The 17,794-nt window shown below is 37.7% G+C and overlaps 1 protein-coding gene across 1 annotated transcript in view; it reads left to right on the top strand.

Annotated features, from left to right (window-relative positions):
• Window positions 1-962: 962 nt before the first annotated feature.
• UBE3D (ubiquitin protein ligase E3D) overlaps window positions 963-17,794 on the top strand; it is a 74,434-nt gene continuing 57,602 nt past the window's right edge. The window contains exons 1-6 of the mRNA XM_031552239.1: window positions 963-1,013; window positions 1,143-1,267; window positions 7,727-7,958; window positions 12,414-12,483; window positions 14,854-14,923; window positions 15,700-15,808. Of these exons, the coding sequence (XP_031408099.1) occupies window positions 963-1,013; window positions 1,143-1,267; window positions 7,727-7,958; window positions 12,414-12,483; window positions 14,854-14,923; window positions 15,700-15,808 (657 nt within the window). The remainder of the gene's footprint in view (window positions 1,014-1,142; window positions 1,268-7,726; window positions 7,959-12,413; window positions 12,484-14,853; window positions 14,924-15,699; window positions 15,809-17,794) is intronic.

Raw genomic sequence — 17,794 nt, forward strand, 5'->3', positions numbered from 1 at the left:
TGCCGACAGTCACGGCTTCTGAGCGCATCGGCAGCGGTCTGCTCTAAAAAGCAAAACTGCGTGAGGTGACGCAGAGAGGGAAGTTTGCTGAGTAACTTCTGCGTGGGAGTTTAAGAGCTGTGTTCGACTCCCTGCCCATGTTTTCCCTCTTCTATTACACATTTAGTTGCTAAAAATGCAGTAATATGACTCATTCTGGCTATAATGCAAAAGTTGGCAATGGCCGTTTATATAAGTGTGTTTATATAAGTTTTATGTTTTATATAAGCTTGCGAAACTTGTTTCTTATGTATCTGGAATGCTCTTAGGTGCTACCCAATTCTAAAATACCAGCTACCTTTGCTGAGAATATACTTTGATGTCAGAAAGCCTGTTTATGCATAGAGTTAGGCTTACACTTTTTCTTCTGCCTAATATTAATTGTTGTTCTCTGGATGCTTTTGTAGTCATTTTTTTAATTTAGAAGCTTGTATTTTAAGCTATTTGAGCTGTCTCCTGAGACTGCGTTCTCTTTACTGACCTGTAGAGGGTATTGCCGACTGTCCTTTGTCTGTTCTTTGAGTGGTACCACCATCATAGCGTATCTTACCTGGCTGAGAATTGAAGACTACTGCTTTTTTTTCTTTTTTTCCTTTTTTTTAAGCACCCAGATATTTTTTGTTGTGTATTGGGAAGTACCATCATATGGCAGAGACTCTTACTAATAGGCCAGGCTGGATGTGGCTCTGGGCAGCCTGGTCTGGTGGTTGGTGACCCTGCCCATATCAGAGGGTTGAAACTAGATGATCATTGTGGTCCTTTTCAACCCAGGCCATTCTACGTTTCTATGATCTTTGCACAATAGAAGCATTGAATTTTAGTTTGTACAATCTCTGTAATGATACTCAGCTCCTCCAACTGAGAGAGTACACGCAGTTAAAACAGTTACTCACAAACTAAATTCCTGTCCTGCAATATGGGGCATGAGGTGGAGGTGGAAACTTTATCCAAAATCTCATTACTTGTTTCTACAGGTAAATAAATTAAGGTTGTGTTTAGAATGTCACTGTTTTGCTTTGTTTTTTAGATTCTTATCTTGCTTAAGAGTAAAGTTCTTGGAAAGATTTTTTGTGTATAAGTGAAAACTTTGCCCGACCTTGAAGATTACTGTCTTCTCTTTTTTTTTTTTGTTTGTAGAATTGGTTTATAATCTGAGGGAAAGCCTGAAACCACAGAAGAATTACAACTTTTACTGCCAGTCCTGTGGTGACATCATAGTAAAAGAACGGTAAGCACTGTAGTATCTTACACTTATGTCAGTAACTGCCACACTGATTGGTGTTTGTATTATTTTCTCTACTTAAATAGTTAAAAGATGTTAATTTTGAACTTGTTAGTTGAGAATACCTGGAGACACTTCTACAGATGACTAAAATCAAAATTATCTGAAACAACTTTTATTTATTTATTTATTCATTTTGGCTTAGAAGATAGAAATAGCTAACTAACAGCATATGGTACATTGCCCTGCAAGGTGGGAAACCTGAATTCTCTTTCTGGTTGTCTGCGGTGCCTCAAAAGAGACATTTCTTTTTGTGGCTGGACTTTGCTGTGCATAAAAACAAAACGCTGAAATATTTTGAATTGCAAATATTGCAAATAAAAAGTTCAACACATTTTTAATTTTCACTGATTTGAAAATACTCATAGTCTATGTTTAGCTGACAGCTCTGCTGTATCTAAGGGATTCTGTTTGTTGCAGAGGAGTTGGCCTTTAACAGTCCCTTCCAACTCAAAACGATTCTGTGAAAATTGTAACCTAGACTTCTTTCTTCCTGTGTACTTTAAGGGATCCTTTTCAGTTCTGACCACTCTGTTATGAATTTTCTTCAGTCACTGTGCTGTTGTTACAGAGTAGCTGGCCAGGATGGAGGTGTTGTCAGCAGCTCTATTCTTCTATCTTTTAAGCAAAGCTGGCTTCCACATTACTTTAGAAATGCTGAATTTGGGAAGTACAGGAGCTGTTTCTTAGCTATATGACTTGACCTTCTCTACTCCTTACAAAGTGAAACAGAATGAATGAATCATAGAATGTCTTGAGTTGGAAAGGATCTCAAAGATAGTCTAGTTCAAACCCCCCTCCCATAGGCAAGGCTGCTAGCCACTAAATCAGGTGCTAGATTGGGCTGCTCAGGTCTCCATCCAGTCTGTCATCAAACATCTCCAGAGATGAGTGTAGAGGAAATGCTAAGTCATGGCTTGAAATGGGTGGGAAAGCAGGACCAACCCAGAGGAACTCAGGTGCATGCAATGTATCTGAGTGACTGGAAGGGGTGGAGCCAGGATCGAACCCCTCCTCCTTCTCCAGACCTCATTTAAGGGTTGGCAGTGGAGGTAAGGGTATCTCACTGGAGATCCCTGCCTACTTGAGTCCTTCTAAAGGTGAGCATATATTTTTTTTTTCCTTTGTGTCTGTGGCTGCTGCATTTAGGCTTATTCTCATATTCTCACTTGCTATAGCATAGGACTTTGCTGTTCTGCTATTTTTGCTGTGCTTTCCATTGCATTGTAGCATTGCAATGAGGCATTCGCAACCTCTTTGGGCAGTCTGTGTTGGTGCCTCACCACCTTCTCAGTGAAAAACTTCTCTTGAACATCTAATCTAAATCTCTCCTCTTATAGTTGAAAACTGTCTCTTCTTGTGCTGTTACTATCCATCCATGTAAAAAGTTGGTTTTTCTTCTCCTTGTAAGCTCCCTTCAAGTACTGGAAAGCCACAGTGAGGTCTTCCTGAAGCCTTCTCTCCTCCAAGTTAAACAAGTGCAGGTCCCTCAGCCTTTCTTCACTGGATGGTGATCCAGCCCTTTTATCATCCTTTTGGTCCTCCTCTGGATCAGTCCTACATTCTTCCTGTACTGGTGCCCCAGGTCTGGGCACAGTACTCCAAATGGGGCAGAGCAAATGGGGACAATCACTTCCCTCAGTCTCCCGGCCGCCCTTCTTTTGAGGCATCTCAGGATACTGTTGGCCTTCCAGGGTACAAGCACACTATACTTTCTCATGCTAAGTTTTTCATCTACTAGGACCCCAAAGTCCTCCACAGGGCTGCTCTCAGTGAGTTCTTCCAGTCTTTATAAATATTTAGGATTGCCCTAACCCAGGTACAGCATCTTGCGCGTGGCCTTATTGAACCTCATTAGGTTCACATGGGCCCACCTTTCAAATTTCTTCAGGTCCCTTTAGATGTCATTTGTTCCATCTGTTGTAACAACTGCGTCTCTGAGCTAGGTGCAGTCCACAAACTTGCTCAGTCTTATTATTTATGTCACTGATAAAGATGTTAAAGATTACTGGTCCCAAGATGGGCCCGCTGAGGAATGTGGCTTGTGACTGACCTCCACCTGGACATAGAGCCATTGATCACAACCCTCTGGCTGTGACTTTCCAGCCAATTCCTTATCCATTGGTCCACTTTTTGATCCCATATCTCCAATTCGGAGATAAGAACGTTACGTGGGACCTTGTCAAAAGCCTTGCAGAAAACCAGGTAGTCTGCAGAGTGAATGAGAATTTTAATAAAAAGCTGCTGCATTTTCTGGATCTTGTGATGAAGAATTTTGACAGCTTCAGCTGGATATGTATAAAGTGTTAGAGACACACTTGCAGCCTTTTATGATCTGTGTCACTCCTAATACTCAAAATGGTAATGCAAATGTAAATCAGTCATGTCTTTTTTTTTTTTTTGTCATACATAAAAATTTATGGTTGGCCTGAACATAAAAGAGGGAGGGTCTTGGGCTTTGTCTGATGAAATGTCTCATCAGAAAGTCTAGCAGTAAGCCTTTGATACATTTATAGGGTAATGAAACTTGTAATTTCTAGTCAAAAAGCATTTGCTTTCAAAAGATCTTGTACCTTCTATATTTTCATCTTGGAATGGGTATTTTCCTGAATTTCAGCGCACCAAATTCTTACGCGTGGAATTTACATACTTTGGTTCCACATCCTACAGTGTAACATAATTTGAATTTTTAGAAAGGAAAAAAAAAAAAGGACATCATAATACATCACACGTAAAACATTTCTCCTTGCAGAAGACCTCTGACCCCCTTGAATGTTATCTCTAAACTATACTGACTTGGGTAAGAATAGAAGGTTAGAGCTGCCAGTGTGTCAGTTTCTGTTTTACCACTCCTGTTCTTCCAAAAAAGACAATACTTTCAGAAATAAAAATTGTTTGTTGTTTGCTGCATAGTCCAGAGACCTTGCTAATGAGAACACAGGTGATGGGATTGAAAAGAAGTTGAATAACTTTGTAGGAGAGAGCTTAATAAACTGTGTATTGCTTGAAAAGTGTCTGTAATAAGATCAACCTGATATCTAGAAAAGGTATCTTTACAAAGAAATTGAAAGAAATGGAATTTAGTTTAGACGTCTCCTAGGAGACATAAGAGTCACCTAGCGTGCGCATAGTTGCTGCAACAGTGCTAGTTATGGTCTTTAGCTGAAGCAAGAGGATTTTAGGTTGAAATGAAAAAATGTACTCTAAAGCTTGTTTTTTTACCACTAGAGATAGGAAGTCTGCAATGTCTATTGCTTTGAAGAGTAGATGAGCAAAGTATGTCTGGAATGGTTTAAGTGTTGTCAATGCTTTCTTGAGACAGGGAAATGGATTGGATGGGAGTTTTCAGTTCAGTTTTTGTTATTCCCTCTGTTTTCTGAGATCCGCTGGATTAGTCTGTCTCCTTTGGGAGTCTTGATGGCTCTTCAGGCATAAGGCTTATGCTCTCTGCTTCTTCCATGTTATTCTCACATTAGAGGAAGTGGTTAGGTTTTTTTTTTCCTCCATAATTTTAACAGTTGCAAAGAACTTGAGGTATTTTCCTCTTTTTCTCCTTACAGTTATACATACAGTGTGAGTGTAGCTCATAGGCAAAATAATTCTCTAAGACTTTGTAATGTATGAAAGGCTGTATGTTGCAAAAAATAATATTTAGAAATTGACTATTAAGAAATTACTGTTTTAATTAGTCCCAAGCCTGAGCAACTTTACTACACAAGTATTCTACTGAAAAACTGATTGTAGGAGAAGTCTTCCAATTGGACTTTTCATTTAATAATAGCTTTAGGCTTGACAGCTGTCAAGTTGGTCTTTCCAAAAAGATGGCTGCTCCTAAAGGAATCCAGCTGGATCTCCTATCTTTTCTTCCTCTCTAGAACTGAAGAGTTAAATAATAATTTTTACTGTCTGCTTTACTTTTTGTTTGAGGCATTTTCAATAAATAGGATGATGGGATTGGCTGCTTAAATATGAATTAATAATGATGATAGAGAATGTTTATGCTAATGTGGTTTTACAAGAATCTCTATGACCAAATCCTCACCTTAGCAAGGAAGCCCATTACTGCAACTGTCTTAGACTAGTGCCTAACTTTAAGCTTTTTAAAACTTAAGCACCTAGATTTTCTGTTTGGAGACAGAGCTATTCTCTGAAGGGAGGTTTAGGTTTATTAGATGCTTTCAAAAGGAGACTGTGTTTCTTAATTTCTCTCTGACTGTATAACTACCTTAAAGCAGAAACTTAGCTATTAGTTATCAAGGTTGTAAGTTTTATTTACAGGCTAGAGTTTATTATTATTGTATTTAGCAGCTTTAAGGGAGTCAGCACCTGGTAGACTTCAGGCTTCTTTTTTTATTGTTGTTGTTTCCTGGAAAGCTACTTTCAAGTAAGTGTTAACATTTTTCCAGTTCTAGAGACAGGATCTAGAATAAGGCTTCTCAAATCTGAATGGTGAAAGCCTAAAATAAAGTGGAAAAGTTATATTTTCTGTACAGCTTAGTTGGGAGGAACCTGTTAAGGAACTTCTCACTGATCAGAGTAATTGCTTTTTGTTTGGTGAGAATTCAAAACCTTGATGCAATTTACAAAGCTCCAGGCTATGAGGGTAAAGAAAGAGTAATGTAAAGAAACTGGACAGCATTGATCTGCAGCCTAAGTTTTTTTGTTGTTTTTCCTCCCCCCTTCTTCAACACTTTAAAAAGTATTGCTGAGCAATATCACCTTTTTATTGCTGTGATATGAGGAATAATAGAAGGAATGAAAACCTTTTTTAGTGTTAGTCCAGGTGTTAGCACTAACTGTATACAACTGGGAAGAATAATCAGTCTTTAGACCTCCATCTGAACCTTGATAATATCTCTGCTGATACATAAAACTACAAAGAGTGAAGTCCGGGATGTTACTCATAATGCTAAAGCTGGGCAGGAATACCAGTTATTCCAGGTTCCACCTGCAGATGGGGCAAGCACAGTTTGAAATGTATTGCAGATGCAGAAATAAGGAAGGCTATACAAAGTTTTTCTTTGACTCACTCAACAATACAGAAAGCACAGTGAACTGCAGTGGGAAAACAGGCATCTTCAGAAAGGAGCAGTCTCTGAAATGCAAGAACAGGAGGGTGTCTAATTGCTGTCTCATTAGTTCTCATTAGTTCTCTGATGACTTGCAAAGTGAGATTGTATTTGCAAGTTTTCAACTAGGAGTGGAATCAAGGAATGATGTGTGAGGAGTTTGGGCAAGAACAGACAAAATATGAGAGCAAGAGTAAAACACTCGAAGAAACCAGACAGATAACAAAACATTGTGACAAACCGCATGTAGAAAATTGTTGTAGAACATGCACTTAAAGCTATTGTCTGTTATTTTGATAAAGAGGCAGAATTTTTTCCCAACGCAGCAGTTTCCTAGAAGACATGGATTAAAGCAAATGTAAATATGTGGACAGTATTCATCAGTGCTTTTAAATTCTTAATAAAATCACGTGTGGTGAGGCCACAGAATGGTTATCGGAACTCCAAGCAGAAGCTACTAACTACTGAGCATAATGACTAAGGTAGTATTTATATAGTCACATGCATTTATTCCAGCTATCAGAGGGTGTTCTACAACTGAAAACAATGCTTCAACAGTTTGGCTTTTAAAATACTCAGTCACTGCAGGTAACCAAAGAAAGGAAGTTAAAAACAAAATAGATACAGGACACAAAGTGTGGTATTGCCTGTGGCATTGCTATATGGACATCTTGGTCCATATAGTAGCCCAGGAGAAGAGGATTTGATTTAGTGGGTTTGTTGGTGGTTTTGTTTTGTTGTTTTTTTTGTGGATTTTTTTTTTTTTGGTGTGTGTGTTTTGAAACTTGAATCTGAATCTAAATTAAGAATGCATTGTTTCATCCTTTTTTCTTTTTAATGGATACACACTGTGGTATTTTTGTCAGGATTTAGCTTTGTTTTGAAGTCTCTGACTTTGAGAGGCTTTGAAAGACATTCTGTGGCAGCTTTTTTTTTTGTTTTTCCTTTGTTTCCTTGTATATATTAAAGCTTGGTGCAAGGAAATTTTGCAGTAATTAAAATAACTGCATAATCTCCATTGTTATATTTTTCTTGACTGAGTAGATCTGTTTTATTTTTACCATGTGATTAGTTACAAGGAAGTTATGCCAAATTCTGCTGTATAATCATTGAAGATTCACCCGTGGGAAAAGCTTCATCACAAACTTGGCAGGAAACACTTGGCCATCGCTTTCTCAGAATTCATCCAAAGAAAGTATCTTTGACTGAAAGGAGAGTCAAGTACCTCCTTTTGGAGAAAGTGCTGTAGTTTTTTCTTTCCTTCTTGTAAGGAGTCCAGTCTCTTTGTTAGTGTCTTAGGAAATAGCATATGAAAATATTTCTTTTTCTCTGTTAGGAAATTTCTCAGAGTTCTTCCTCTACCAAGTGAAAACTGGAGTGCTTTAGTAGAAGAGTGGTGTTGTCACCCTAATCCGTTTGCAAGAAGCACTTTGCACCCTCAGCATGATGACTGTTTTCTTGGAGAGACTTTTCTCCTGTTGAATTCAAGAAATGAATCATGTGTGCCTGAATATCTGAAGTGCAGCTCAGAGACTGAACGTCACACTTCTCAGAATGACTCTACCTTGGTAAAGTAGTTTGTTTTAATAATTCTTAAGGGAATGTATTTGAATTTTTTTCCTTGTGAAACACATTTTTATCACTGGCTTATTTAACTTACAAGTATTACAAGGGTGTTTTGAAGGTCAGACAGGGTTGTTGGCATTCAGCTGCAGAGAAGCCAGACAGTACATGCACTGTGTCATGACACTGACCTGGGTATGAACAGTATAGTTCTGGAACCAAGTATTCCCCTTTCCCCCAGAAAAATATCCTCAGTGGAGAACATCAACATTTATTCAGATCATAACTGTGATTGGTTAGGTGTTTGTCAAGGGACAGTGAAACAAAGCAAAAGGAGAAAACGAGAGTAGCAGTGCTTTTTTTCTTCAAATATGACTGGATGTATAACTACAAATATGATCAAAGGAAAGTGTGGGTTTTATGTTTTGTTTTGTTTTAGTAAGATTTAAAAAAAATCAGAATGTGTTTGAGATATAGCTCCTTTATGCTGGCAGAATGAAAGAAAAATGCTGTGCTTATTTGAGGGCCCTTTGGTAAAAAGGATCTGCCATTCCAGACTGTAACTGCTGAAGGTGACTTCTGTAAAGTGTTCCAGGAGGAGATATCCATCAGCTGAGTCTGAAGGAATAGGGCTACCATTTGGCTTAGAAACATCAAAATTTGTTGTTGTTCAGGAAAAAAAAAAAGTGTAGGCTGATACTGTTGTTTCAGTAGTGAGATGAGGAAATATGATGATTGCTTTACTTGTCTTGGAAATCCAGCACTCATAAAAGTCTGAGCAATAATTACTTCTGCCACCAAAAGAGCATCAAGTGATTTTAGCTTGCATTTCCATAAAATCTTTTCCGTTAGTGTACAGCTTGCCTGTATTTGTGCTAAGACTTATCCTGCAGATCAGTCCCATACTATGTGTTAAACCTAATAGTTTGAAGTTCTTCAGCAGTTTTGGAAACTGTTACTGCCTTGTGTGTCTGTAACAGCTGATATGCAGATTCCCTGCACCAAATTCTTCATCTATTGAAAGTAACGTCAGAGGCCCTGATTCTTATACAGTGCTGCTGTTTACCGTTGTAAGGGATTTGTATTATCTTCTTTTTAAATCACCAGGATTCCAGCAGATCAGTTGCCAATGGTGTGATGGCATCCAAGTGAGCCATCTGTTTTGAGAACAGTACTGTACTCCTGTCTGTATCTGCAAGTCCTGAAGCTATGGTCTCTCTAGTCTTGTTCCGTTGTTCTTTGAAAAGCAGAATTTGGGGAAGGGAATACAAGAACTGGTATCCTGAAAGGATTTCAGCATGAGAGAAGCAGATTAATCTGGATTAGCTCTTGGAGTTAGAAGACATAACTTCAATTGTCAAATAAGTATTCTTAAGAAGGTGGATAAGTAGAAGATCTTGAATTTCCAAGAGGACAATGCCTCTGCCAGAGGTTCCCAAAATTAATTATCTCACATTTCAGTAGTTTCAAAAGGGATCATGGAACAATGGGAACAAAGATGGGAAGAGGCAGTGTCTATGGAATTCATACTGCAGCCCAGAGAAAGAGGAGCAGTCTGCCCAGCGTACTTTTAAAATCAATTAAAGAAACGTTTGACAGGGAAATGTTGCCTTTCAGGCAGAAACATAATAAAAAAGATACGGGACAAAAATGTTACTGAGATATGGGTCAAACCAGAATAATAACAGAACTTTGAATGAGGGAGGAGGCTGTTTTCTGTCAGAAACTTACAATACTAATTTAGTGCGATGAATCTTCAGATCGGCTTTCTTGTTTAGAAGTTGAGAATTCTTTCCTTGTTTGTGTCAAATCCTTCTTTTTACATCTTTCAGGCTTACACTGAATTCCAATTTCCATGTTTTCATATTTCTAGCATCGCTCAGTTGCCAAGGAAATGAGCAGAAAACTGTAAGATCAGGCAGAAGCTGGATTAATAAGGGAAAAAGCCCTCATACTGAAACAGAAAATTCTTCCATAATATGAGAGGAATAGAAACAAGATAGATTACTATTGGCATAAATGTTCTCATTTTAGAGAATACCACTGCGGTTTGTCTCAGTATGAAAGTTCTTTTTTAATTGCATTGCAGTTCTTTGGAAAGTGTTTGCGTATGACCAAAATAGTAGCAGGAATATACTAGATATGCTTAAACAATCTTTTCCAGCCTCCTGTGGGACCAAGACAGCATCCTTCCATCGCAAACATATTTCTCACATCTATTAGTCTTCCAGTGTAACATAGTTTTTTAAATGTCACATGGTTCTGCAGCATCCTAATAGTATCTCTTGGGGAAAATATTTTTCCCTGATGCCGGATCAGGGATCTTTAGGAATGGAAGCAGAAAATACTGGGCTGGTGATCCACTGCAGGTTGCCAGCAGCTACAAGTTATCAAATAGATATATTGATTTAATTAGTCTAGCTAAAGGGATTGCTTTTTCTGCTGAAGCTTGGTGCAGTGAGTTAGTGGTGGTTTATAGGTACAGTACTGCACAGTTCTCAGCTAGTACCTGTAACCATAGTCAGGAAAAAACATCTGAGTTGTAGCTTTCACAGAAGTGCTGCATATATACAGTTTACTGTGCAGTTTTTGTACCATCCTCAATACTCTTTCTCACAAAAGACAGTTTCCTTAGCTTTGCTCTTCACATTAGGAAAATATTCTGTGTATGTTTGAGAGCAGGGATTAGGAAAGGGAATAACTGTAAATATGAACCAGATGTTTTTTGTGATCTTCATAACAAGGGGGCTGCACTTCTGACATAGCTCTCTGAAGCTTTCATAGAGGCTGTAGAGCTCTCCCTTGAGCTTTATGGACTCCTGGTTTATGAGGAGTGGGAATCTGTAACGGACGTAACTCAGCATTTTCCTTCAGAAGATGAAAAGTGTACCTAAGACTATAGGATGCATTTTATACAATTTTTTTTTTTAAATTCTGTAATGTGATAGGCCACAAGTTACCAACTTGTGATCTGGACAGAAGTCCACGAGAACTGTCTTGCATCACACATTTTAAAATTTGAAGACTGTAGTGGTGGCAATGAATATAAACCATTCTTCCCAAGAGATGCGTGTGTATTCTCTCCAGTTGGAATGTATAGGAACTGTAGGCATCTCTTAGGCTGCAGAAAAAGATAAATGCAGAGTGGCAATACTCTAATTTAATTTGCTTTAAATTTAGACAGTCTTATGTAGGCAAATCCTGTGGTATGATTTCTTAAGTTGGTTGTGACTTGTTTGGACTTTACCAAGCCTGTAAGGCAGTAGTTATTCAACTGCACATTGGTATTCTTATACACTGTGTATTGAGTTAACAATTATGAAAGTATTTGTACAAAGACACTTTAGAGGTCTTCTCATTAGATTCCAGAATTTTTAGTTCCAGAAAGGTTTTTTAATTCAGGAACATCATTGTGTTTGCTTACACATGTTAATTCTGGATCAGAGTTGTACTGTGCTACAGCCAGGCTAATAATCTGCCACAGAACTGATTCTGGAGTTTATATTTTATGTTAAAGTAGGAGTTGTGCTTACTTGTATCCATCTACTGATAATGAGTTTAAATATGAACGCTGGAATTAGTAGAATAGAGCTGAATCCACATCGCCTTTCTGAAATACCATAATACGTTGTATTCTGTAGTTCTTTCCTAGTAATTCTGCATACTCTATAGACCTTTTCTACTCTGCTGAGCATTAAACTGGTTATTCCTACAATCCTGTCCACAATGGCTAAAACTTTCTACTGAGTGATGGTAGCGTATGGGAGCTGTTGAGTCACAGCCTGAACCACTGAATGATCCCCTGGGGAAAGGACCCAGTCAGCCTGGGAGCACAGGTGAAGGCAACTCAGCTGTGTGAACTGGAAGGGGTGGAGCCTGGCTGCACCTCTCTTATACCCCCCCATTTAAGGGCCGACTGCTCTGGGGAAGGCTCTTTGGTTGGAGATCCCTCCCTTGGGGATTTTTTTCCCCGTGAGCCTAGATCCTCAGAGATGGGAGAGCATTCCTTTCCTGTTTGTCCCTTTTGCCATTCCACTTCTCTACTGCCTTTCCACTGCGCTAATCTTTCTGACTGTAACAGGTAGTCATTTTACAGCCTAGTATTTTGTATATATAATTAGAAATAGTTCTTGTGTGCATTATTTTGCCTTTATCAAAATTGAATTTACCTCATTGCTTTATCGTACAGTCACTGAATATTATGAGATTCTCTTGTTATCTGATGTAGGTTGTCCTATGTGATTGGTAATACTGCCAGATTTAAAAATTGGTATGAAGCTTTAAAGCATGTCAAAGTGTAGAGGACTGAAGTAGTAAATGCACATCTTTGTATATGTGAACATAAGGGGAGCAGACTAAAGTACAAAGTTCACTATACATTTCTGGGAGTATGTTAAAATTATACAGTTCTTTTTCAGAATAACTGAGCAGCATTTAAAAGGTGTTTCTTTGTCCTACAGAAATCAAAGGAAAATACCAGAGTAATTTGTGAGCGCTGCAAGACAACACTGGGAGAAACAGTATCATCAGGTATTGCGTGTGTAATCTTAACTATACTTGCCTGCATCAGCTAATGAGCATCACAGGTTAAAAACTTCAGAGGAATGTTGTTTATCAGAAAAAATGTAATGCTGGTGGCAGTGTATTTGTGTCATTCCTTCCTAGAATTGCTCTCTCTGTGAGACCTTGAGCTAATGACTTACTGCAGGGATGTTCCTTGTTTTGGTTTTTGTGGCGTATTTGGTTAATTCTAAAGCTTTGAAAGATGGGAAGCATTGTTCCAGTTTAGTAGCAGTCCCAGTCAAACAGGAGACCTGAAAAATTGCAGATCGTTTCTTTTGTTGTCAGTCATACAGAATGATGGAAAGGTTAATTCTTAACTTATCTTAAGCTTCTAGTGCTTTGTTAACTGTTATTGCTAATAGCAAGTCTGGTTTCATGAAAAGGAAGTCTCACATCATTTGATGATGAAATTGTGAGATTCTTGATTTTCTAAAAGCAGTTGTGACATTGAGTATTTAAGGCTTACCTGAAGCATTCAGAAGATGTTCCTCCAAATGCCATTTTTAACAGAGAGATAAGCAGTGGTGATAGGACTGTTTCTAGCAGGATTTTTTTCTTTCGTTCTCCCTCTGCGCTACTGCAGATGTGTGAGTCCATCTCAGTTCAGAGAATATAAAAATGTAGCAGGAAATGCAAAGCCTGTTTCAGAAATTAGTCATGAGGAGACAGAAGACAGAAGTTTGAGTGGTTATTCTGTACAAAGATCTAAAAAATACAAGCACTAAGAAAAGTGCTTTTAAGGTAAGACATTTGAAATCCTACAAAGCAAGTTGTAAGACTTTGCAAAATCAGGGGCTAGAAAAGATCTTTACAGATCCTCACGAATTAGTGCCCTCATCTAAGTCTTCAGACAACTCTAGCAATCCATAGTTGATGTGATCATTGGTAGAGGAAACGGGAAACAGTGTAGACATGCAGGGAATTGTTCTGGACTCTATGTTTTGGTGGAGTTAGAAAGCTTGTTGGTTGCTTTCAGCGTATTTCATCAGCAGTAGGAACTTTATGGAGAATTTAAAGGACAGACACAAATATGTTCTTTTCCCCACCTCTATTCCAATATATGCTTAGCTTTTTTTTGGCAGGGGGAGGGGGAATTCCCACCTTCTATTTCTGTGTGTAAACATCTTCTCAATTCCCAATGCCTTTTGCAGCAGTGGAACCTATTCTTTGCTTAGAGTAAGCCTTCTTGGACAGGGCACAGCATGGAGCAGGCTAGAATTAGCTCAGAGGTAACATACAATTTCTTAACAGTGAGGATAATTAAATGAACTATAATACTTATCAAGACAAGGAGTGGAGTTGGCAAGCCATTAGAATCGTTAAAACAGGATTAAGTGTCTTACTGAGAATCATAGAATGGATTGGGTTAGAAGGGACTTTAAAGACTGTCTGGTTCCGATTTCCTTGCTGTGAGCAGAGAAGCTTATTTTCATCCAGTTTTTATGGTGTTTCTGGACAGCTGTCAAATGAGGCAATCCATTCTACTCTTGAAATTTATGGAACTGATGAATCTTTGCTATTGCTCATATGTTAAGGCTTGTTGGAATTAAGTTCTTTGTATATGTAACCTTTTCTGCTTGCTATTTGGTTAGGCTGTGTGTGTAGCCTAGGCTTGGAGCTTCGATGTGATAGTTGTTGACATTCTTGATGAAGTCTAAATTCTGAACTCAAAACACTTCCATTTGGTGTTAAAAGAATGTCTTACTGGAGCTTTTTGAAAGCACATTGAAACTTGGAATGTGTGTTTCATATATTAACATTATGTTAGTGCAGTTTTTGGAAAGAGAGTTTACCCTGCCTCTTTGAGCAAAGAAAATGATGCCCGTGGGTAATGTTACTAAAACTCTTGTGGTTCGCTGCAGCATTACTGAGCAGCAGAGGGTACTAAAATACTATGTAAGCTATGCTGATCTCAGAAATTTAGGAAAGTTTTTTTCACTATGTCTTACAGGTTTTTCTTGATAGCAGTGCATAGTGGACAGGAGTTAATTGACACCAGTAAACATCAGTATTTAAGACATTTCAGTCCAGGTGTTTGGGTTCTTGCATGCTTTGTTTCAAGGTGATTGTTCCTACTGTTAAACAGGGATCAGTGTGAATGATAGACTACTAGAATGCTGCTCTGAAATAATTACACAATCAGCAATGTTTTCTTTTATGAGATACTTCTCCCACAGACCCAAGCAGGAATTTGATCACATGCTGCACATCTTAATTGACTGTGGAACAAGAAACTAATTATAGTGTAATTAAATACAATGATACTGTGACTTACAGTCTATTTGTAAAAAAAAAAAAGTAAAAGTCTTCATTCTTTAAAGGTGTTTTTCATTTTAGATACTGTTAAATACTATGTCACTGAGGTGATTATTTGGCCATCTGAGGAAAGCTTCAGCACAATACCAAGGTAAAAAAAAAAAAATAAATAAATAAAAATCAGATAAGTTGCTTAGTTTTTTATATTCTGGAAAGGATGCTAGCAACCTAGTAAAATTTTAATATTGAAATTTTTAAGTATAACAAAGTGCTGCATTTTAAAGGTAATGTACTCTGTATTCACTCATGCATAATTTTGTTTGTGTGTATAATAAGGAGATTACAATTTGTTGCAGTATTTCACTGTTCAGCCAATAAACAAAAATAAAAAACTTGAATTATTTAAGTTTTCATGGCATTTGGTGACTAATTATTGAAACTGAAGATTATTATGTAGAGTGAAATAAGCTTGTAATGTTTCATTGGAAGTTGGGCTTTTAGATTCTCAAGTAATTCAATTTGTAGCTAAGATGGCACAGAACTTGATCCGCTTATCTTGTATTATATACTTTGCATTAGTCATTGGTCTTTCTATCTTGAGTATGTACATTTTTCTGAACTTTGTGTTTTTATGTATAAAGTATAAGGAAAAGCGTTTACTCATCATTTGATGCTTGGCGTTGGTTAAAGTAAGGGATATGGAGCAATTTAGACTGCTGATCTGTTAAATAGTTCCTGTTGCAGGAGGTAGAAAGTGGTTTTGGTGGAGAGGAAGATAAAGAAACTCAATTTCTTTATAAAAATGCATAGTAAGATTATAGTGGAATTGACGGTATGAAGTTGCTCATACTTGCACTGCATTGGTATGAATGACCTTACCTGTGTAGTTGCCATTAAAATGTACAATGCATTTAATTCTTTAAACAGGTCTCAATTCATACAGAGCGTGGTTGCTCAGTGTCTTGTGGAATTGTCCTCTGCTAAAAGCACATTTAGATTCACCATAAAAGGTGACAATGGAAGGATCTATATTCTGGTAAGTTTTTTATCTTAAAAAAAGTTTGCTAGGTAAAGCAAAAGCTGTGTCTGTAAGCAAGGAAAAAAGGGAAATCCATTTAGTACTTTCAATCATCAGACTGGTATTCAGCCAGTTATAGGAAAGCGAGGCACCTCATATGTTACAGTTTCTTGGGAATATAAACACCATCACTCTCAAGGGCACTTTCCTGGCTTTTCTTCCTGTGCGTGATGCCCTGTGGCCAGTTCAGATCAGCTGTCCTGCTGTGTCCCCTCACTTTCACAAATGCTTTCTTAAATCAGGAGAAATTATTCATGTAGTCAATATATTGCATGGGAAAGTGAAACGCAAACAATGGTAAAATTTCCAATTATACTTTTTATTTGGGTTTTTGTGTGTGCGTTGAACATCAAAAAGGCCTTGCTGATAATACTCGGAGAACAGTACACACACTGACAGGTGTTCCAGAAATACAGCTTAAGTCTTGAGACTGAGATCTTGTGGATACAAGTGTAATGTAAGTAGTGTTTATACTAATGTTTGCAAATTAAAAAAAAAAAAACTGCTTAGGGCTGTAGGTACACAGAGAAGTGGTCTCATCACTGATATATAGTGGGCAAACTGTTCCATTTGTTTGTATTCTTTTTTTTTTTTGAAATGTTTTTTAAAGCACAAGTTTATGCATATACTCACTGTTATTTTCTCTGTATATATCACTTAACATTATACAGTTACATTATCTATGGAGATCATAACTTGAGTTTCTGTTTAAATTGGTGATAACCGAGTTTTTGAAAACTGTGTACTTAAGGATTTTTTTTAAAGACCGAGAATAAACAAAACTGTGACAGAAGACTAAAATGTGGCTCAGACAAATCTTTTCTTATCCTATCTGTATCATCTCCTAGATGGGATTCATCTAATAAAACTCCGGAAGGTACAGCTGTGAAAATTTGATGGTAGGGTCCTGAGTGGTTGAGTACTAACTCAATCTTAATGAAGTTGTTCTTCGGAGTAGGATTAGGTAAGTTAACTCGTATTTTAGCATTGAGTGGGAAGGGAGTAGGAAGATAACCCGAGAAAAGAAATGAGACAAATGGGAGGGACTTGTCAGTCAGATTCTGATTCTTCGATTGTGTTTTTGAGAGCTTGAGCAGAGTGAGTGGGCATTTGTCAAGGCTAGAGAAGGGGATGTTGCAGCAATCAAGATGTGATGACTACCTTGTTGAACCTTAGCTAACCATCTCTTTTAGAGAGTTGTATTCTCTCTGAGATACGAAGACAACCACACTTAATCCGTTTAGTTTAAATGTGAGGACAGAGGTGTTGTAATGGAGTGTATGTACAGTATCAACAAATGTGATGCCAAAAGTAGTGGTAATGTCCCCAATAGCTGGGAGTGAGGAGGAAAAACAGCTGTTTCCAACCATGTTAAATCAGAGTTTATGCCTTACTGTTCTCAAAGGGAAGCTGAAGACATAGGTTGAGATTTTAGGAAACTCATGGAATGTAGATTGCTGTATTTTACTTAGTTGGATCAAGACCCACCATGTATAACTGAGATTTGTTGCAGCTCTTTTCCGGACAATATCTTTGAAACTTACTGGCAGGATGATTTAAAAAGGAAAAAGCCACATGAAGATACTTTCTCCCGAAGCTGCCATTTGAGAAAAGATCATCAATCTGCGTTATGAATAAATTCTAAACTTCTAAAAATCTATCTGTCTTTGGTTGAAAGCTCTTTTCTTACTGGAGTTAACGTCAGAGGAATTTGGTTCAGCAGGCACTGTTTTTGTACAAAATAGAAGAAAGAAAGATTGTCTGTTGTCAACAGAATGGTTGAAAGCACAAATGAAAATCTGAATGCTGTGCTAGCCACAAATAACATATATAAGCTTCTTTGAGTCGCTGCGCTCAGCTTAGTGAGCGGTTGTTCATTCACACCAAAAGCAGGATTTGAAAATAATTCATTCATAGTTGATAGTTGTAGAATATACTTTTTTT

This window comes from Meleagris gallopavo, chromosome 2, assembly GCF_000146605.3.
Source record: "Meleagris gallopavo isolate NT-WF06-2002-E0010 breed Aviagen turkey brand Nicholas breeding stock chromosome 2, Turkey_5.1, whole genome shotgun sequence".
NCBI classification, from domain to species: Eukaryota; Metazoa; Chordata; class Aves; order Galliformes; family Phasianidae; genus Meleagris; species Meleagris gallopavo.